This window comes from Balaenoptera physalus (genome assembly GCF_965194825.1).
Source record: "Balaenoptera physalus genome assembly, chromosome: 13".
NCBI classification, from domain to species: Eukaryota; Metazoa; Chordata; class Mammalia; order Artiodactyla; family Balaenopteridae; genus Balaenoptera; species Balaenoptera physalus.
Genome location: NC_138892.1, coordinates 26,522,552 through 26,545,354, shown reverse-complemented (window position 1 = coordinate 26,545,354; position 22,803 = coordinate 26,522,552). Strand labels below are relative to the sequence as shown.

General features: G+C 47.2%; 1 protein-coding gene across 1 annotated transcript in view; it reads right to left on the bottom strand.

The window, feature by feature from the left end:
• Positions 1 to 282: 282 nt before the first annotated feature.
• TMCC3 (transmembrane and coiled-coil domain family 3) overlaps positions 283 to 22,803 on the bottom strand; it is a 310,722-nt gene continuing 288,201 nt past the window's right edge. Inside the window, exon 3 of the mRNA XM_082419013.1 lies at positions 283 to 842. Within this exon, the coding sequence (XP_082275139.1) occupies positions 720 to 842 (123 nt within the window). The 3' untranslated portion in view covers positions 283 to 719. The remainder of the gene's footprint in view (positions 843 to 22,803) is intronic.

Genomic DNA, 22,803 nt, shown 5'->3' with positions numbered 1-22,803 from the left:
GCTCCCCTATGTGTGCTCTAGGAGCCCCTGCTGAATAGTCACAGGGGGTTCTTCACGGCGCAGATTACTGGGCTCCACCCCAGGAGACAGAATCAGACCCTTGGGGTGCAGAATACTGAACCCCCAAAGATGTCCATGTCCCAATCCCCAGGACATGTGACTATGTGACCTTACACGGCAAAAGGGACTTTGCAGGTGTGACTAGATTTAGGATCTTGAGATGGGAGATTAACCTGGACTATTCAGAGGGGCCCCATGTAATCATAAGGGTCCTTAGAAGGGAAAGAAGGAGGCAGGAGAGGCAGAGAAGATGTGATGACAGAAGCAGGGATCCAAGCGATGCAGCCATGAGCGAAGGAAAGCCGGCAGCCCTGAGAAGCCAGAAGAGACAAGAAACAGATTCTCCCCAAGAGCCTCCAGAAGGAACTCAGCTCTGCTAACACCCTGCTTTTAGGTCTGTAAGACCCACTTTAGGACTTCTTACCTCCAGAGCTTTAGATAATAAACTTGTGCTGTCTTAAGCCACTACGTTTGTGGTAGTTAGTTACATCAGCCTTAGGACACTAATAGGGGGTTGGGGGGGCAGTCAGTATCATAAATCTGCATTTTTCACAGACCTCTTGGTGAGATCTTTGTGGAACACTAAATTTAGAAACCAGAGGTGTGGTGGGAAGAGGCTGGGGACCAGGAGGTCTGGATTCAGTCTAGCTCTGGTGTCATTAGCCGTGTGACTTTGGCAAGGTTGCTTCACCTTGCTGAGCCTTGGTTTTCCCATCTGTAAAAGGGGGCAGTTTTGGGGGGATGCTGTCTAAGTATTCTTCTGGCAGGAGCATTCTGAGAGTCTGAAAGAAAATAAAGAGAAGCTCTTTGAAAAGAGTCAAGTCTGCTCAGTGTGGGTCTTAGCCCTCGAATCTCCTAGAAGAGATCCTGTTAATTATTTGAACAGCTACTTTTTATATAGCACTTCCTGTGTGTCAGGTCTTGGTCTAAGCTTTCCACTTATAGGAACAGCTATCTGTGGGGTTATCTTGACACAGCAATTATTAATGTGCAATTAATAATTAAACACTTTGGGGGGATGATTTCTAATAGGAGTCTGTCTGATCAATAAGCCAGTAAAGGTGGGGAGCGGTAGGCACCATCTTCAGCTAATTAAGGGGGCGACTCTGTGTCTCTGCTATGAAAAGAAAAATGTCACCAAACATTACAAGCAGCCTGAGGGGTCTGGATAGAAGGGGGAAGGGGCTGCTGTTGCCAGGCAACGAGCTCCTCATCACTAATCATGTGCATAAAGCCTTGGGTCCTGTTCTCAGCACAGCCAGTGGGCCTCCCGCCTTCTCCCGCCCCCCTGCTCCTGACAGCTGTCCTTTGGGCTCTTGTTCCAGACACCTGGACCCTGAAACAGGTCCAGGGCCCCCTCAGTATTCCAGGGTCAATTCTACTGCTAAAAAGCAAAATGACACAGAAAAGACTCTTTATGTCCATCTCAGATGAGCTAAGTCCTGGCACCAATATTCCAGAATACCCTTTGCTCCACTGCAGCCTTTGAATGAGCCATCACCCCAGAGGCTGGTTTAGATTTGAGAAAATCCCTTTCTGACCCCTGCATTCAAGGGAGGCTCTCGCTGTTTGCCATGTGGATGCTGAGCAAACATGTGGGTCCCTGGGCTGGCTTTCAATGTGCTCTGTAAACACTTCTCTCTGGATACAGCCAACTGTCCAATTATGCAAGATGCAACCCTCTTCCCCTGGGGATTTGTTGTCTTAAAGAGCGAGGACCCAGTATGATCAGAGAGTTTACATAGCACGTGTCATACAGAGAAGATGCACCCACTGGGGAAGCTGCAGTCCCACGGGGCCAGCCATCATTCGGAAGAGAAGCGCAGAAGGCTGTTTCATCTGCAACTCCTTCCGGAACGCACAGGCTCAGGAATAGCCAAAAATGGAAGAGGTGTCTGCATCTGTTTCCTTCCAAGATACACAGGCTCTCTAGGAGAAAGGAGGGCTGCTTTTGTGCTATGGGAGCAAATGCTACATTTGGGATGTGGCACTGGACTTATCAAAGGGATCCCTTGGTCCTGGAAGGTTATTTCAGAGAAACGTCATTACAGGCATCAGCTAAAAAGATAGACGTCATTCCACAATGTAGAATGGACTAACCTGTTTACCTTGCACAGTTCTAAAGCTGGAGCTGTCCTGTGCTACAGTCAGAAAGGGGGATGGTCTTTCCCAGGAACCCTGAGGAGTTGACACCACCACCAGTGCCCAGGCAGGCTGCACAGCTCCTGGAGAAGGGCTGTGCAGCACGGGGACACAGCTCAGCCACCTGTCACAGCCCCTCCCTCTCTCGGCCTGAGCCACACTGGCCTCCCTGCTGCCTGCTCAGAACTACCTGCTTCAGGCCCTTACACGCGGCCCCTGGATGCTCAGCCTGATACCTGGATGACAGGAGACCTTCTCTGACCACCATCCTGTCTAAGATAATAGATCTCCCACCCGCATTTACTCTCCAATGCCATTTTAAATTTTCTACAAAGTGCCTCCCTCTCTCTCTCTTCCTTTCTCCCTTTCTCTCTCTTTCCATCTGTCTGTCTCTCCCTTTCTCTCTCTCCATCTGTCTGTCCATCCTTACATTTTATTTGTTCATTGCCTGTTTCCTTCACTAGGGTGTAAGTTCTGTGAGGGCAGGACACTTGTCTGTCTTACTAACTGCTGGGTCCCTGGCACCTGCCACCATGCCTCCCATAAGGCCAGCCCTCAATTAACATTTGCTGAGTTGACCCCAATTACTGTGACTCCACTCTTTTTCGGGAAGGCACAAGGCTCTTTACTTCCATCCTCATCCCTCAGGTACCCACAGCTTTCCTCTGGAAGCAACTAATATATGAGTTTCTGATGTAACTTTACTGACATGTTACGCTTGTTCTAACAATACACACAGGGATACCTTCCTCCCACCCATCCTTTTTAAAACAGTAATAGTAGATAGAGTACTTTATATTTCTTCTACACCTTGCTTTTTTCACTTTATATATCTTGAAGATCATTTCATGTCAGCTGACAAAACAAACTTCTTTATTTTTTTCTACAGCTGAGTAATATTCCGAGATATGGGTATACAGTAATTTATTTCTTTGGTCCCTTCTAGATGGACATGTGGGTTGTCTCCCATCTTTTGTTATTGCAAAGAGTGCTGCAAATAATCTTGTCTATATGTCATATCATGGATATGTGACCACATCTACTGGATAAATTCTTAGAAGTCAGATTCCTGAGTCAAAGGGTATATATGTGCTTGTAATTTGGGGAGATATTGCCAAAGTGCTCTCCACAAAAATCGTATCTACATTCCTACCAACAACTTATGAGAAAGCTTGTTTCCCTGCATCTTTACAGACTTTCTTTTATCTCTGCCAATCTGATTGCTGGAAAGTGATATTGCAATGCTATCTTATTTTGCATTTTCTTATTGTGAATAAGGTTTAACATCTCTCCATATGTCTTAGAGGCATTTGTATTTCCTTTCTCATGAACTGCCTATTTTTCTATTAGATTGTTGGTTTTTTTCAAAAATCAATGTATAGTAACTCTGATATATTAGGAAAATTAATCTCTGGCTGTGATATAAGTTACAGGTATTTTCCCCTATGTCATTTGTCTTTGGATAAAACCATTGTATGTTTTCTGCCTTTTATATTTTTAGTCTAATTTCTGCATCTGTGTATGTATGTGTGTGACTGCCACCTTTTAATCTGCATTTTATCTTATGTCATCATATGTTTGCCAGTATTCTTGGAAAATGCACCTTTTCCAGTTTCATTTAAGTCGATGCTTCCCTGATGGGGCTTTTAGGATCCACTCTCAACTCCTGATGAATTGGGAGGCTACCCTATTCCTTGAGGAATCCTGAGAGATTTGGAAAGCACTCAAACTGTGAGAACCCTCATCTGTTCGATGTCAGCTCTTATAAGTCTGTTTCAGAGAGTGACAATTTTTGACTTTTTCAGGATTCCAGAACCTACCACCTGTCTTAGTCTTTAATCATCTCTCCACTCATTACAGGTACAGGAGGTGGAAGCAGCTGCAAAGCATCTGTTCCCCGAGAAAAGGAGCCCCTCTCTCAACGTCACTCTGCTTGACCAGAACCCACCGGGCACTGTCAACCTCGACGGACCTGCCCTCCCCTCACCCGGATTCCCATCCTCCAGCATCAGCACCGCCACCTCCTTCCTGCTCCACTTCCAGCCGTGACACCCCTCTTCTCCACCTCTGCTCCAGGCAGGCCACCCATTCCCACCTCTTCATGGGGGCTGATCCAGGTTTACTGGGGCCTGAATCGGGCTCACTCTTTGAAAGAACATGAATGCAAAATAACAAGTACAAAATTAAAGGCAAAAATGAATAGAAGGAGAAAATAAATCATAACAAGTTACAAACTTTGAAAAGTGGGAAAATACTCACAAAACACAAAATATAGGGCTTCCCTGGTGGCGCAGTGGTTGAGAATCTGCCTGCCAATGCAGGGGACACGGGTTCGAGCCCTGGTCTGGGAAGATCCCACATGCCGCAGAGCAACCAGGCCCGTGAGCCACAACTACTGAGCCTGCGCGTCTGGAGCCTGTGCTCCGCAACAGGAGAAGCCACGAAAGTTAGAGGCCCGCGCACCGCGATGAGGAGTGGCCCCCACTTGCCGCAGCTAGAGGAAGCCCTCGCACAGAAACGAAGACCCAACACAGCCAAAAAATACATAAATAAATAAATAATAATTAAAGGTGCTAATAATTAAAAAAAAAAATCACAAAATATAGAAAAATAAGCTATTCGTTAGTGTTCACTAGCTGTCTGGCACACTTCTAAAATACTATTTTTCTTCCTTTTTGGCTGCATGCTCTTTGACTGTCTCTTCATATGACAGTAAGCTGGAAATACCATTGTCCACAGAGGGAATGGAAAGAGAGTTCAGGTCTTTATCCAGCATGGTTGATCATTTAGAAAGGTTGATTTTAGCTTCACAACCTGTTATTGGTAATGTCTTGGTAAGACATAGTCCGATACATTAGGAGGCATGAATCATGCGACTTCCCATACAGACATGTCCACTATTGTTTACCTCCCACAGGATTAAATTCCATTTGCCACAATTCCCATCAAAAAAGAAAAAAAAAAAGTATTATATGTTTCTGTAGCTTTATCCGGTATATTCCTGCAGGGGACAGTTTTAATTTTGACCAGAAGTCAAGAATTCAGTCCTCCATTTCATAATTTTACACATCTGATAATTGGAAGACTTTTTCAACAGACCAATCTTCGGCTCTGTACGTTTCCAACTTGTTTCTCCTACACTTCCCACAAATTTCTGGAGGTGAGCACCGTGGGACACAGTCGTATCGTGACGTGACCAGTAGCCCTGCACCTTCTTGTCGCCCGGCAGGGTGAGTCAGGCAGTGGGAGCAGTCCTAAAGCCATCCCTCCACCCAGCCAACGAGTAAACTTAATGAAACAATTGGAAGTCACATAAAAATATCCATTTAACACACTGTAAAAGTATCCTCAGCTCAATTTCCCCCTAGTTGGTTTTCAAAAATGCCCACGGTCATGTCAAAACTGGGGGGGAGGGAGGATTTAATCGAGGGGAAGTTGAAATGGAAAGAGACTGATGTGGTCTTAATAATTGCAGCTAATGCATCTCCTAAAAACTCTGCAAAAATATATGAACATGACTCCCACCCGGAGTGGTGGAGGAATTCATGAATGAGTAGCCTTGAAGCTTAAGCTTCATTAACCTCGAGGTAGATTCCCCTCTGCTCCCACTGTCTCCCCACCCCTCCCCCACTGCCTAGCCTTCATTTATTTTATTTTCTTTTTGGCCACGCCCCCGCGGCACGTGGGATCTTAGTTCCCCGACCAGAGTTCGAACCCGCGCCCCCTGCATTGGAAGCACGGAGTCTTAACCACTGGACTGCCAGGGAAGTCCCTAGCCTTCATTTAAAATAGCCTCTGTAAACGTCAAGATGATTTTGATTTCCAGGGACAGAAACCCAACTGAAACAAACCGAATGGAGGATATATCGATTTCCAAACTGCTGGTCTTAAGAACAACCGGGACCAGTGCTGGAAACACTGCCAGGACTCTCTATCTGTCCTTCTCTCCACACCTTGGTTTCTAGCTCTACAAGTGCAGACTAAAACTTCGACCTCACAGGAGGTTTCCTCTCCACCAACTCCACACTCACATTGCATTGCTTTGCCACTTAAGGGAAACCCTCAAAAAACTCAGAGTGGGCCAGCTGGCATCATGTGACCACTCTAGTGGGGCGCCCCCCAAAGATGTCCATGTCCTAATCCTTGGAACACTGACTGTGTTACCTTACGTGGCAAAAGGACTTTGCAAATGTGATTAGGTTAAGGATCTTGAAATGGAGAGATTATCCTGGATTATCTTGATGGGTCCAATGTAAACACAAGGTCCTTATAAGAAGGAGGCAGGAAACTCACAGACAGAGAAGTTGATGTGATGAGAGAAACAGAGTAATGGGGGCCATGAGCCAAGGAATGCTGGCAGCCTCCATATACTGGAAAAAGCCAGGGAACAGATTCTCCCATATTGCCTGTGGAAGGATTGTAGCTTTGCCAAGGCTTGGTTTTAGGACTTACAGAACTGTAAGAAAACGAATGTGTGTTGTTTAAGCTAATAAATTTGTGGCAATTTATTACAGTAGCAACAGCAAACTAATACACGTGCTGAGAAGATAACAAAATAGAAGCCCACTGTACCCTTTCTCTCCTCCTTCCTAGACCTACCCATCTGTTATAGGCCGAACTGTGCCCTCTCCAAATTCATATGTTGAGGTCCTAACCCCCCATGCCTCAGAATATTTGGAGATAGGGTCTTTAAAGAGGTAATTAAGGTAGAATGAGGTGCTATGAGTGGGCCCTAATACAATATGACTTATGAGAAAAGGCGATTAGGGGCACAGACACGCACAAAAGGAAGATGATGTAAAGACACAGGGAGAAGTATACCACCTACAAGCCAAGGAGAGAGGCTTCAAAAGAAACAAACCTTGCAGACACCTTGATCTCTGACTTCCAGCCTCCAGAATTGTGAGAAACTAAATTTCTGTTGTTTAAGTCACCCATTCTGTGATATTTTGTTATGGCAGCTCTAGCAAATGAATACACCATCCTTCAAGGCAGAGGTGAAATTCTACCTCCTTTCTCAAACTGTCTTGATTAGACTAGCCACAGTGTAATAACCATGGTCTCGGGAAACCTAGTGGCTGAGAAAGAAGGACAGCCTGCCATTTGCGACAACATGGATGGACCTTGAGCACATTATGCTAAGCGAGATAAGTCAGACAGAGAAAGACAAGTACTGTACGATTTCACTTATATGTAGAATCTAAAAGAGTCAAACCATAAAAACAGAGAGTAAAATGGTGGTTACCCGGGAATGAGGAGTTGGGGAAAGGACAGATGATGTTTAAGGGTACAAACTTAACAACCAGTAGTAAATAAACCCTAGAAATCTCATGTACAGTATGGTGAATATAGACAACAATACTGTATTATAATCATCAAACTTGCTAAGAGAGTAGAACTTAATTATTCCAACCACTAAAAAGAAAGGAAAATTATGTAATGTGATCGAGGTGCTAATTATCGCTACAATGGCAATCACATTACAATATATCAATGTGTATCAAATTTAAAAGGAAACAACCGAGCGTCTGTCACCTCAGTTTAATGCAAGGGTCACAAACCAAATCCCTACGGGGCCAGGAAGAGAACTGACATGAGGGAACTGGCTAAGTGTAAGGAACACAGTGCCTGCAAATTACACGTTAAGTGATATACACCATCACAAAAATAGGCCCACTCCCAGGCTTCCGGTCTGCCTTTCACTTTCCCACATTTAATAGAGGATGGGAAACGCAGTACACGGGGAGAGAGGCACTGGCCCTCGGCCCTCATTCTGCACGTCCAGGAGCCCATGAGGGCAGGGGCCAAGCGAGCTGGGTGCAGCCCTGCCCCGTGTGAAGGGACAGCTGCAGCCCAGCTCCAGCCAGTTGTCACCAAAGCCAAGTCCAGGCCCCAGGGCTGCTAGAACTTTCCAAATTTTCAAAAGAAACTGGAAATTTAGATTAAAAACAAAATAAGAAAGCTGATTTTTAAGCATTGGTAACAAATTAAAAAGTCTTTCTTAATTGTGCTGGCCACTTGATGCCCATTAGGATGACTATCATCAAAAAAACCAGAACATTAAGTGTTGACAAGGATGTGGAGAAATTGCAACCCTGTGCACTGTTGGTGAGACAAAAAGACCAATACTGCATGATTCAATTCATATGAGGTACCCAGAGTAGTTAAATCATGCAGATAGAGAAGAGAATGGTGGTTGCCAGGGGCTGGAGCTGGGAAGGGGGTTTGGGGAGTTATTGTTTCATGGGAACAGAGTTTCAGTTTTGCAAGATGAAAAGAGTTCTGGACGGTGGTGATGGTTGCACAATATGAATGTACTTAATGTCACTGAACTGTACACGTAAAAATGATCAAGATAGTAAATTTTATGTTAGGTACATTTTGCCACAATAAAAAAACTGGGAGAAAAAAACCTGTGCTAGCTAAAATTGTTATTGCCAAACAAGACACACTTAAGGGCTCCATTCAGCCCATAGGCCACCAGTTTGCAACCTTTTGTTTAACACTTAATTTTTCTAGTTGTTTTGTGTGTTTATGTCTCATTCACTCAAGTAGGAAATAAAATGCTATGAAAGTAGGAGCTGTGTCTTAACCTCCTTTGATGTCCTGCAGGCAGGAGCTCTGGGCTCTGCAGCCGGCAAATCACAGGTGCCCTGCCAAGTATCTGATGACACACACACTCACACACTCACACTAGCAACTAATTATTAAAAAGCCGCGCGGTACGTGGAGCTGTGAGCCGAGGGGGCTGCGTCATAGCAGCTCAGGAGTGAGAGGGAGCACCATGTTGGGAGCAGTAACAGGACGTCACCAGACAAGAAGGTGGAGATGCCGCGTCAGCAGAGATAGGCTGAGGGTAGGCAAGTGGGGAAAGTGGGCCTCGTCAGCCGCGTTTTTGGAGGTTCACCCTCATCGCAGTGGTGACGGGAAAGCACTGCAGGCTCTTAAGCAGACAGTGACAAGACTGGAGCTGATCTGGGGATAAATCCTAAAAACTAGAGCCTGGAACACCCTGGCTGACGGACTCAGGACAAAGCTATGTCCCCAACAGATCTCTGGGGCCTCGCACGTGTGTGGGAAGAATGAGGAGACTGGGACCCCGGGAAGCACTGGGGGAGCTCGGGGGGCTTCAGTGAGAGAGGTGATGACTTGGCTGCGTGCCCCATTCAGAGCGAATTCCTGTGTGTGTGTGTGTGTGTACACGTGTGTGTGCACACCAATAGCTGGAGTAATTCTCAGGTGGATCTGGGCAAGCCGACTGCCCACAGGTTCAACCTGTTTCCCTCTGTCAGGGAAGAAGACATTTTCCTCTACTCTTGCAGGCTCTTCTGGCTGGTCTAAGAATTAAATTGACATGAGACAGATGAACAGGAGAAAATCAAACAAAACTTAAAAACGTATACATGGGAGAGAGCCAGGAAAACTGCGTAACTCACCAAAATGGCTAAAACCCTCACCTTAAATGCCATCTTCAGCTAAAGACATAAGAGGATGTTGGGGGTAGTGGTTTGGGACCTCAAAGGGGAGGCAGATACTTGACATGGTGATAGAAAGCAGATGTTTGGCAAACAAACATTTGCTGGGTAGGCAGAGACGGTGGGCCGAGAGAGGGATTTTAACAGACGTTGCTAGGTTCCTCCCTTCTCCACCCCTGGTTCACACTGCAGTTATCTATGGTGATGGCTCCCTTCCTGGGACAGGCCCCAGTTAGGGGGAAGGTCAACGTTTCTTCCCGAGTCTTTTGGGTCCTGATTGTTTTCAGCTCGAGATAATTCGCATATGAAAGAGACACTTTGGGGGGACAAATTTTGCTCCCCTCCACTTCCTTTACATGCTTGCTAACCAGTTCCAGGCCCTGATCAGCAAAGGGTGGTGGTCCTGAGGTCCAGGGATCAGATCATCTTTGCCCCCTGGGGACAGAGGAATAGTAAGTGCTCTCACTTTAACTGATCCCAGACAAGGTCCCACGCAATCAGTAACCCGTGGCAACCCCTAGAGGCTGCTACAACCCCAGCAATGAGAAGGACCATATGCAGGGAACTTGCTGGCTCCCCAGACGCAGAAATGGCTGAGCCCTGGTGACCACCAGCAGTCTACACGTGCACGGAACTCTCATGCCGACGAGGTCTGAAGGGGCAAAGGCCCAGTCCCCTAACACCCTTCTCTGAGGGAAAGAAGAATCTTAGAAGAATTGATACGAACAAAAGAGGATACTTCTCGGGTGGTTCTCTGGCGGCCAACAGTGACTGAATGTTTATTAAGTGTATTTCTCTCTGTTTGCTCAAGGGCAGCTCTTCAACACTAGGACTTGAAACAATTTCTTCAGAAATAATTAACCAGCCACAATTAGTGGCGCCTCATAAAGCCTGGAAAATACAGTGGTCAGAAGAGCCGCATTGAAGGGGCAGTCCGGGGAAGCTGGAGGCACGGGGATGGGACCACTGTTGTCAGAGGTGTAGTTACTAAGAACTGGGTGACGTCTGGACTGCTGGCCCCAGGGATTTTGCACTTAGTAACGGAGGCGTAATTCTTCATTCCCAACCTTGACCAGTGGTAAAGATGCCAGGATGCCCACGATTGCTCAACTGATTGTCATCAACACATCCTCAAATCAATGTGCACTTCCAAATATGAACAGGGATGCTTCCAAAGGGGCTAGAGTTCTGCGCAGCCCCCATTAGCCTCTGGGCCCCCCTACTCTCTCCCCACGCTGGATCTCATCTTTGTTGCCTCTGCCACTGGCACAGTAGGGATTCTGCTTGGTGCTTCCCCTAAGCAACCAAGAGCAGCCACTAGAAGCACCTATAGTTCCAAGACCAGTACCCCAGCCCCGGCCTCCAACCAGATTACCACTCCTACACCCCAAGATGGTCTTTGGAGCTCAGCGCAGGAGATGGCTACGGTCCCTGTATGATGTGGAGGCAGTCTTGTTATGGGCTTCATGTTATAGGTGACCTAAGAGAGGTCTCAGAGGTGCGCTGGGAGCAAAGAGGCTAGTTGAGAAGGAGGCCAAGAATGCCCCAGCTAAACGGTGCTCCCCCCCTCAATCTGGGAAAAAAAGTGTTCCCATCTTTCCTAAGCCAGGCATTTGACATATCTTGCTCCCATCTTACTCTCACATCACCTGTTCTCTGCGTTCAATCGGCTCCCACGTTAGCCCAACCCATTCTCCAGGCTCCAGGCATTCCCCACACACTCAGCCAAACCGGACTACTTACTGCAGCCTTACCCTCCTCCACATATTCCTGCCTCTACACGTCTTTACCCAGAATGCACATTTGATGGAGGCCTATTTCATGGGACCATTTTGACCCAGAAGATGTTTGATGTGACCAGATTAAAATAGCCTCCACAAAGGTACTCAAAACACTACTTTATCTTAAAAATTGCAGTCCTAAGTGAAAGGAAACCAACAAAGGACAGGGTGTGGGTTCATATAGATAGAAGCACATGATATCTGTTAAAGACATTATACAGTGACAACAACGATAAAAAACTAAATATTTAATAATTTGTTTTTCCCCCCAGCTACCTAAAAATACACTTCACACTAAAATAGCTGCTTCAGGATCACTATGACAACATGGCACAAGTTTGCTCATACTGCTTCCTCCATCTTCCCACTGTCTGTGTCAGTTAGGAATGCCTTATGATGTAATTAGCAGCCACTAACAGAGCTTAAGCAGGATAGGCATTTATGACCTCACACCACAAGAATTCTACAGGTAGATGATTCCTGGCATTGACTCAGATGCTCAACAGAGCTGACAGGGACACAACCTCTTTCCATATTTCTACTGCCATCCTTACGCTGGCTATCAGTTCTCACTCTCATCACCTCATGGTCACAAGATGGCTGCCACAGCTCCAGGCATCGTATCCTCATACAAGGTAGGAATAAAGCGAAAGGGACAGTAGTTAAAGAGGTTATTACAACTGTCCTGGGACGAACTGAACCATAACCAACCTAGTGGCAGCTGAGATGGAAACATGACAAATCTGAGACATATTTAGAAGGTAGAATTGACACGACTCTATGGTAACAATGATGAGGAAGACGGATCAAAGGTTTCTAGCTTGGGTGACTAGGTAGGTGGCGGCGGTGGTAACTTCAGTGGAAGCAAGGAGTACAGAAAGAATAGATCTGGTATAAGGGAAAAACAATGACCTTAGTTTTTTTAGTTTGAGGTGCTCTAGGGACATCTATATACATACAGATATTTTATAGGAAGCTTAAAACTGGATCCATGGCTCAGAAAAGAGGTAAGCACTAACTATGCAATTGGGGTAGTACCTGTCAAACAGGTGATGCTGAAATCGTACAGAGTGTGTAGAAAGCAGGTAGAGTGAAGATAATGGAGCCCCAGAACTCTGAAGAGTGGTGGAGAAGTAAAAGGACAAGCAGGAGCATGGTGTTAAGGAAACCCCCTAAGGGAGCAGACAGCATCAAAGAGCAGGGAGAGACCTGCACTGTTGAGTGAACTAGAAATCAAGTAAGACCAGGGCTGTGAAATATATGTACTGGTTTTGGCAATTAGGTAATTGATGACCTCACTGAAAGCAGTTTATGGGAGGGAGGCACTGATTGTACTTTATCGTGGTTTGAGGAGGCTTAGGAAACAAGGAAGTGGAGACTATTCCCTCAGGAAACATGTTGTGAGGTGTGGCCAGATGACTGATTCTGACCCAGGAGTTATAAGGTTGGTCTTGTTGGGGGCCTAGAGATGAGATTTTCCTCTCTGTACAAGGCAAGGAGTGAGGAGAGCCTGCAACTCCTGTCGTGTTCTTCTGTGTGAGGATGTGATGGCTGGATCTGGGGCAGCCATCTTATGGCCAGGAGGGCAGACATCATTGATATACTGAGGCTCAGCAGAGCAGAAGGATGGGATGAGCTTGGCCCTTGGCCTTCACTGAGCTGATGAAATATCCCTGCAGCCACCTACCTCCCAAATTCTTTTTAGGTGAGAAAAATAAATCCTTGTTGCTTAAGCCACTTTTACTCTACTTCTACCTGGCATGTTGAGCACATTGCTCATGAGATGTGATAAAAATGAACTCTACTATTGTTTCCCACCATCCCTGGAAACTCTTCAGTGGGGATAATATCTCCCTATTCCTAGATGAAAACTCTGGCAGACCCATGACTTTTGTCCTCACCCTTAGGTAACGGTCTAAAGTCTCCTCCTACAGTAAACACGGTTGCAATTTTGGAATTAAAATGATCAAAGACTAAACCTGAACCTGATTTTGCATCAGATCTCCCCTCCATCACCAGGCCTGTGTCAGGCCCAAAGCCCGAGGTGGAGAGGGCCACAAGGCTGGCTTCTCTCTTTCTCCACCTCACACTCCTCCTCCTTCACCCAACGCTTACCTCTACCTGGCTAGGGTCAGGGTGTGGGGTGATGAATGCTAAGGTCACTGAACAGGTCCTGCTATCAGCCGGCTGTGGCTCTCTGGTCCTGGCAGAAGTGAAAGCTGACCTTCTTGTGGGTGCTTTCTGTGGGCTCTTAGAAGCTTCCCATCCCTGGGGATGCTTGCAGTCCCCTTGACCTGAGGGCTCCTTCCTCAGCCACAGGAAGGCTGTGCCCACCTCTAGCTTCCTTCTGCTCTGCTGCCCCCCAGCCCCACCCACTGGCTCAATCCGACTCATACCACGCAGATTTGTCTCCCGCGTGGCCCACGTCAGGCCCATGGGAAACACTGGGCGTCTCTGTAGCTGACCCCGACACAGCCCTCCTCTTCCGGAAGGAAGTAGCCACAGGCTACTTCAGCTGTCTTACTTGTCAGTCAAAGCTCTCTTGGGGACCTGCACCCACCACAGACACCTCAGAAGAAATCTGAGGAAAGAAATAACTCAAGAATACCCTCTTTCTTGCCCCTCTCTCAATCCTTTTTTTGTTCTGGAATTGGTGAGGGGTTCAGGAGCACAAGGAGAGGTTCCCAATCACTCCCTTTGGAGATTCTACATAGAGTGCCCTGGCTTTGGAATTTCATCTTTTGTATTCTGACGTCTTGCTCAAAACTTTGGTTTAGCTGCCCACTTCTGAAATGCTTCTTAGTGAGAAAAATAAACCTCTATTGTTTCAGCTCAGTAGTCTATCACCAGGCATGGAAAGCAGCTGAACCGCTTCAGCTGGCTTTATGACTCTCCTGACACGATAAAGTCAAAGCTGGTAAATTATAACAGTAAACAATTAGAAATGTCCAACCACAGGAGACCCAACACATGAAACATGCATACGATGGAAGATTATACAGCCTTTTAAAATGATACTTTGAGGGACTTCCCTGGTGGCCCAGTGGTTAAGAATCCGCCTTCCAATGCAGGGGATGCGGGTTCAATCCCTGGTTGGGAAACAAAGATCCCACACGTCATGGGGCAACTAATTCCGCGTGCTGCAACTACTGAGCCCGTGCGCTCTGTAGCCTGCTCTCCACAACTAGAGAGAAGCCTACACGCTGCAACGAAAGATCCCACGTGCCGCAACTAAGACCCGACGCAGCCAAAAATAAATAAACAAACAAATAAGTAAATATTTTTTAAAAATGATACTTTGGAAGAATACAAATATAGGAACACAGGAAAATGTTCATATTTTGTTAAATTATATATATGCAGAGAAAAAAAGACTAACAGGAAATATGTCAGAAAGGTCAAAGTCCAACATGGTTGAAAAAAAATAACACACACACGTGTTATACATGCAGAGAAAATAGTTGGGTGGATACACAGGACATAGGTATCAGCAACTGCCTCTGGGGAGGGGCCCTGGGCATGGAGGAGGAGGCAGGCGGCGTGACTCCTGAAGTTTTCAGCCATATGCATGTGTTCCTTTTTCAACTAAAGAAACTGAATAGTGTTGTTGTTATTTTTTGTTTGTTTGTTTGACACTTTTAGAGGGACAAGGATAATAATAGTTTTCTCTGGATGGAAGATTTAATGGAGATTTAGAACATCTTTTTCTTTGTTTATCCTGTATTTCCAAATCATCATGTATTACTAAAATAACCAGGAAAACACACACACACACACACACACACACACACACACACACACACACACACACAGAGTAAAATGCCCTCCCTCTCCCTGTTTCCTGCCCTTCCCTCCCTGAATAGTTTGGTTCCAAAGCCATGAGTGACGAGTGGGCACAGAAGGAAGGGCTCCATGGGGCGGAGGGGATGGCCTAGAGCAAGGTGGCGCAGCTCACGCAGGGGGACAGGACCTGGTGGGGGCATTGCCTGGCGGAGGCAATGAGAGCCCCGGAGAGTGAGGAGGGCTTCCTCGCGTGTCACAGCCAGAGCAGGGCGGGGAGGGCATCCATGCACCGGGGTGACCTGGTCAGTATGCCTGAGACTGCAGCAGGGTGAGGAGAGAGACCCAGTGGACAGGCAGCCTGGCGTTGCGTCAGCACCCCAAACCCACCCACGTCTGGGAGGGGTGGGCAGCAGAGACGGGGAGTCAGCGACACATGGGGGCTGGGCAAATGAGGAGGTATATTAGAGACAATGGAAGGCAGTGTTTCACTGTTGGAGAAGGGTGTGCAAATACAGAAAGGAAGACAATTTGAATGCGTTCACGGGGTTGGACTGGGGTCAGAAGTGTTGGTGTAAACTCATGGTCTTCAACATACAGAGAGATACAGAAATAAGCAGAGATCGAAATGTATATCTATGTGAATATACGTATATAAGCAAATATAGATGCTGTCTTAGTCAGCTCAGCCTGCCGTAATAAAATACCATAAACTGAGTGGCTTAAACAATAGGGGTTTTTTTTCACAGTTCTTGGAAAGTAGGAAATCCAAGGTCAAGGGTACAGATTTGATGCCTGGTGAGGGCCCTCTTCCTGGCTTGCAGACGGCCACCTCCTCACTGTGTGCTCACCTGGCCTCTCCGCGGTGCATGCTCCTCTTCTGCTTACAAAGCCTCTGATCTCATCATGAGGAAACCACTCTAACGACCTCATCCAACCCTAATCACCTCCTAAAGGCCCCATCTCCAAATACCATCGCCTCAGGTTAGGGCTTTGACCCATGAATCTGGGGGACACACACATTCCGTCCATGGCAGGTATATACGCAGGTACATATATCTCATTCCATATTATGTGCACATATCCATACACACACGCTGCATGCATTCCCCACCTCTGTCCACTGAGAGGGCCTGCTAGTGGTGACACTTCAATGGCAAAGAGCAAAGCTAGCACCCAGAGCTTGGCTTTTAAATACTGTTTTCCGCTAAAAGGAATCCGGATTCCTTGAAAAATCTGCCAGTTCCAGGTCTAGGGTGGGGAAAGCACAAGATGAACCTGGAACATCTTGTGCCAAAAAACAAAGGGTGCTCAAAGAATGATGAGGGCATGCCGAAAGGACACAAAAGACAGCTTGAGTGAGTTCCCACTGGTCACTCAGGGGACAACGTGTCATTAAAGTGAATAACCATCATCATGGATTATAACCCTTTGGATAAAACAGAAAGCCATGATCCCATACTGATAGAAATAAATTAATGAATAAATTGAAAGTTTGCTGAGGAACAGGAGGTATGAAGTACCTTCCCACAAAATACTTATTAATTACCAAGGGGAAAAAATGTCTTTACGGTGACATCACCTTAATCAAGTGTTCAAAGCAAAAGCATCCGTAATGAGACACAGCAAAACTGCAGCCCATCTGATAGGATGCAGTGAGAAGAACACGGCGTCACTTCTGTGATATTCCTGCCAGAGATGGATAAGCTGAATCTAATCATAAGGAAACACCAGCTTGGGGGACATTATACAAATAACTGTAAACTTCAAATGCTCCAAGATCATGAAAGTCAGGGAAAGATGGAGGAACTGTTTCAGACAGAAGGAGACAAAAAAGATAACTAAATGCAGTTCATACTTCTGAACCAGATCCTTTGGCTGCAAAAGACATTATTGGGACAACTGGTGAAACCTGAATGGGGTCTGAGGATGGGATGTCAGTAACATATCTATTTAATTTCCTGATTTTGATGGTTGTATTGTGGTTATGTAGGAGAATGTCCTTATTTTTAGGAATCACACAATAACGTGTTTGTAGGTGATAGGACTTCAGGTTGGAAACTTACTCCCAAATGGTTCAGGAAAAATAAAATTCTTTGTACTAAACATCCAACTTCTCTCTAAGTTTCTGATCATTTAAAAAATTTTAAAAACCCAATAAATTCTATTTACATACATGAATTAAATATCCCTAAGTATAGAATAGGTGTGGTTATATACTACACATTTATTTTATTTATGTACTAATAGAGCATATATATATATACAAATACATAGCACTGGGACCTACAAGCAGACCTAGACCTCCTTGTGCCGAATGGGGGGCTGCAGCCCCTGGAGATCCAAAGAAGTTCTGGAGAGACGGGCCAGCCTCTGGGGGCCGCCTGACTATAGCTGGAAGCTGGGCCCCTCCCTAGAACATCTAGCCCCCGTATTCTGAGATAATGGCTTCCAAATGTCCTAGAAAATTCAGAAATCAGAAATTCATAATTCCTGGCCTGAGAAATCATTGCAATCCCAGACATTCTTCTATTTCAGGATCCCCAGGGCACGTCCCAAGCAGTCTCAGGCCCCTGATGGTGGCACCCATCATGGCCTGATGACTTGGAGTCAGACAGAGGAGGCCCTGCATTCCAGCCCCGCCAAGGTTGTGCCTCAGTCCCTCCACGTGTAAGACGAGAAGAGGGCTGTGGTGGGGAAGAGGTGACATAGTCCATAAACCCCCAGGCCCTGTGCCGGGTAAATGACATGCTTGGTGAACAGGAACTGTTTTTCTTTATCAGTTAAAAGTTCATGTTTCCTTGTTTAGATTCCAGAAATGTGGTCACCATTTCGATAAAAGCCACAAGTACCAAACGCCAGTAGGGCTGGGCTCAGAGGTGGGCTCTATTTTCAGCCATGTGGACTTCAGACCCCAGCGAAGTTTTATGAGACCCGCTTTGTGGCCCCAGACTTCCTTCTGATACTGGGAGAATGGCAGGGTGAGGTGACAGTCGGATCAGGGAAAGTCAAGCTAAAGGGAAGCTTTCCAAAAGTGGCATTGTTCCTGTTACATATCCTCATCCTTTTGCATTGGGAGGGGTTTCTGGTAGAAAGTGTGAGTAACCCTGATTCCATACTCAGTAATATGTATTGAACACCAATTGTCCAGGAACCGCAGATACACAAGAAAGAGGTGCAGCCCACCAAGTGCTCACAATCTAGTGGGGAAGGAAGGCAGCTCCACTGTTACATTATCTGGCCTCTTTGTTCATTGAATCTATTGATTACCACCCACGTGCGTGGCACTCAGTGAGGTCCAGGGGAAGAACTAGATGAGGAGAAAATGGCTCAGGCTATAAGGAACTCACTGTCTACTACTGGGACAGACATAAACCAAACCCTCCCTGATCACTAGGATAAAGGGATTATAACAGGGCATTCCTTTACAGAATACAGAGTGGGGAAGGGAAGCACAGGAGGTCTTCACAAAGCAGATATGTGAGAGGGTCATGAGGAAAGGAAGGAGAAGAAATGTGATCACAGGCAGAAGAAAGCACTCGGGCAGTGCCTGAGGGTATGAAATAGCAAAGTGGGTTCAGGGCTGGATGTGTGGAGCTGGGGCAGGAGGCTGGGAAGTTGGGTTGGCTCCAGTACATCAAGGACCTCATGCGCTTTGCTCAGAAATTCAGCCTTGACCCTGTGGGCAGTGGGAACCCCTGAAGGGTTTAAACAATGGAACAGGGTGATCTGATTTGCATTTTAGAAGGATCACACTGGCAGTCACATGGGTTGTGGGGGGGGGGGGGGGCAAACCCACACCAGGGGAACCACTGAGGAACCTGTTACAACTGCCCTGGGAGAAATAATGGTGCCCTGAACCACAGTAGTAGCAAGTGGGATAGAGTGAGGTGAACAATTTGCAGGGTTATTGAGAAGGTGGAATTGATACGACTTGGTGGTGCTGGTGAGGAAGAGGAGGAGGGCTCTGAGGTTTCTGGTTTGGGTGGGTGAGTGGATGGTAGTGGTGTCTTTACGAAACTAGGAAGTACAGAAAAAGCAGATGTGACGCAAGGGCAAAACACCGAGCTTGGTTTTGTAATCTGAGGTGCCCTAAGGATACCTCTGTAGAGATGAAGGGTGAGTCACTGGAAATAGGGGTCTGTGGCTAAAAAATCAGGCAGGTACTCACTACATGGAGCTGGCAGTTGTTAGTCATAGAGATGATGGCTGAGTCATGGGGAGTCTGTACAAAGCAGGCGAAATGTAGATAATGCAGCCAAAGAAGACTAGCGAATGGTCAAGATGTGGTAGGAGAAGCAGAAGCGTGGCAGCAAGGAAACACCCAATGAGAGCAAAACGTTTCGGCCAAGTGTGAGCATCACAGTGGCAAACGATGTAGAAATGAAGTAAAGATACAGGCTGCAAAGGATGCACCAGATAAGCAAACGGGTCACTGGAGAGAAGCGTTCTGTAAGTTTGGAGGCTGATACTAGTTTTTAGTGGATTAAGGAGTCCGGGGAGAGGGGAGTGGAGACTATAACTTTAAGAAACATGGTGAGGGGACTTTCCTGTTGGCACAGTGGTTAAGAATCCGCCTGCCAAGGCAGGGGACACGCGTTCAAGCCCTGGTCCAGGAAGATCCCACATGCCACGGAGTAACTAAGCCCGTGTGCCACAACTACTGAGCCTGCGCTCTAGAGCCCGCGAGCCACAACTACTGAGCCCAAGTGCTGCAACTGCTGAAGCCCACGTGCCTAGAGCCCATGCTCCGCAACAAGAGAAGCCGCTGCAATGAGAAGCCTGCGCACCGCAACAAAGAGTAGCCCCAGCTAGCCGCAACTAGAGAAAGCCTGCGCGCAGCAACGAAGACCCAACACAGCCAAGAATAAATTAATTAATTTAAAAAGAAAAAAAGAAAGAAACATGGTGAGGGGAAGAGAAGGAGTGGTGAGCTGAGGAAAGGCAGGATCCAAAAAAGTGGGTTCAGGATAGCAGCAGTGTGGACAGTTGTGTAGGTTGAAATGAATCCATGGAAGAACAGGCATGGATGGCACCCGACTTGATGACAGAGGAGCAAGCTCTCAGGAGAGGCGGGGTGGGGCGGGGAGAAAGTGGGCACAGGTAGGAGCGTCATGTTGGACCAATGCGGGGGCGTGGGGACAGAGGAGAGCAAAGAACGGGAAGAGGAGGGAACCGCTGAGCAACTTTAGGCCCAGTGAGTAGGGGTCCCAGCACTCTGTGGAGGGAGAGCTACCAGGGAAGGGAGTGTTTTCCTTGGCACCGGCTGCAGGTAGGCACACTGAGGCCCCAGGTGGTGAGGACGCCCCAGGCTTCCGGGGATGCAGGTTCATCAGCTGAACCCCTGAGCGCAGGTGCAGGGAGCAGCTGGCCCGTTCCGGGGTTGTGCCCGGGCAGGGTGGCAGGGGCAAGGGCCTGGGGTCAGGGCACAGAGGCTGCCAGTGAGAAGCTCCTAGGGGTTTGGAGGAGCAAGCAGGGAGCTGTGTGTCTGCTCAGAGCTCAGCACCCCGCAGAGGGGTTACTCACCGCTGACTCAGGTCCAGCTGCTCATTTGCATGTTATTCATTTCAAGTCAAAAAGAAAAAAAAAAAAAGAGCAGGAATACTAAGAGCATCTCATCCTCCTTCCAAATGGAACCACCCCAGATATTCCCAGCACTCCTGCTGTTGTGCTGAGTTTCTCTGACCTAGAAATCTTTCCACATTGGAGGGCTCTCCTCAGTCAAGCCCATATGGTTGTCTGTGAGACTGAGCTGGGAAAAAAGCACTCAAAAGTTCATTTCCGGGCTTCCCTGGTGGCGCAGTGGTTAAGAATCCGCCTGCCAAGGCAGGGGACACGGGTTTGAGCCCTGGTCCGGGAAGATCCCAAGTGCCGCGGAGCAACTAAGCCCGTGCTCCACAACTACTGAGCCTGCGCTCTAGAGCCCGCGAGCCACAACTACTGAGCCCAAGTGCTGCAAATACTGAAGCCCACGCACCTAGAGCCTGTGCTCCGCAACAAGAGAAGCCACCGCAATGAGAAGCCCGCACACCGCAACGAAGAGTAGCCCCCACTCCGCGCAACTAGAGAAAGCCCGCGGGCAGCAACGAAGACCCAACACAGCCAGAAATAAATAAATAAATAAAGATTAAAAAAAGAAAAAGTTCATTTCCTCTCTAAGAATATCAAGGTAAGTTTTAATTTTAGGTTAAATGCTCAGAGCACAGCCCTTACTGCTGCCAAATATTCTATTTTTGTTTGTCATCGTCTCCTCTCACTAGAATGTAACCCCCGCGAGGAGAGGGGCACTGTTTCATATCCCTGTGCCTCGAACAGTGCCTGACATATGGTAGGTGCTCAATAAATACATTAAATGACTGAAGGCCCTGTTCCAAGCACTTTATCTAAACCTTACCACGCTAGGCATGTTCCAGGTTAGGACAGGGAAGTTCAGAGAGGTTAAACATTTTCCCAGGGTTCAGAAGATTACGGGTAAGAAGAAAGCCCCCAGAGTTTCAGGCTTGCCTGCCCACACATCACGCAATCATTCAGAATCTTCTTGATTAGTTTATTAGGTGACTGCTCCTGTGAAAATGATTCATGCTAACCCAACTCCGACAAGACATGCTGACAAGAAGCAGCAAACTTGCTGATTTACATTCAAATATGAAGAGCTGCCAAGGAGCTGAAATGCTCTGACCAGCGGGATGGCTCAGTCCATCCCCAGTAGGACAGGCCTGTGACTGGGGGAGCCGGAGGAACATCCCCCAGCTTGGCCACGAGCCTGGGCGGAGGCCAGTGCTCTCAGGGAGACCGTGAGCCCGCTCTGGGAACTGGACACCAGGGGACCCACCGGGCTGACCGGTCAGGATCCTTCCTTCTCAAGGACCAGCGACACGCTGCTGCCCGCTCTCCACTAGCCAGGAGGGCCAGCCGCCAGCCTCCAGCCTCCTTGGGTCCTTCCCAGCTTCTCCTTTGAGGAGAAGTGCTTGTTGAACGATGAATGGGCCTCCTCCCTTCCAACTCTATATACGGTTTTCATCGACTCTTAGGTGACTGCTTCTTGTTGATAAGGGGAAACCCTACATATAGCAGGAAATCACCTGGGAAAAATTCTGACTCCCGTGTCTGGGGAAGGCCATCTCTCTGTGAATCCAGGCCTCTGTTTGAGTTCCTGCTGGCTTGAGCCACTGTGGGTATTTATGTCCTGCCTATGGCCTGAATGTTGGGGGGTCTGTCTTATAGTTCTCTGTTCCCTGCAGCTAAGAGAGCCTGGGCTTCAAACCACAGGGAAGTATGATGATGGAAGAGCAATCAAAACCACTCTGGGGAGGAAACACCCAGCTTAGAGAGCACCACTGCTTGTGATGTGGACGGTCTGAGATCAGAGGAGAATCCAGGCCTCTGAGAGTTTCTTTGGTAAATGGAGTCCCTTAACTATTAGTAGAGACTGAGGCATGACTTTGCTTCTTTTCTACTACTTAGTAGCTATTTTTAAGCAGAACAGAAGAAAAAAAATCCAATTCCCAATACCTGGGCCAGAGTAGTGTAACCACCAACAACACATGGCGGATACTCGCTCCTGT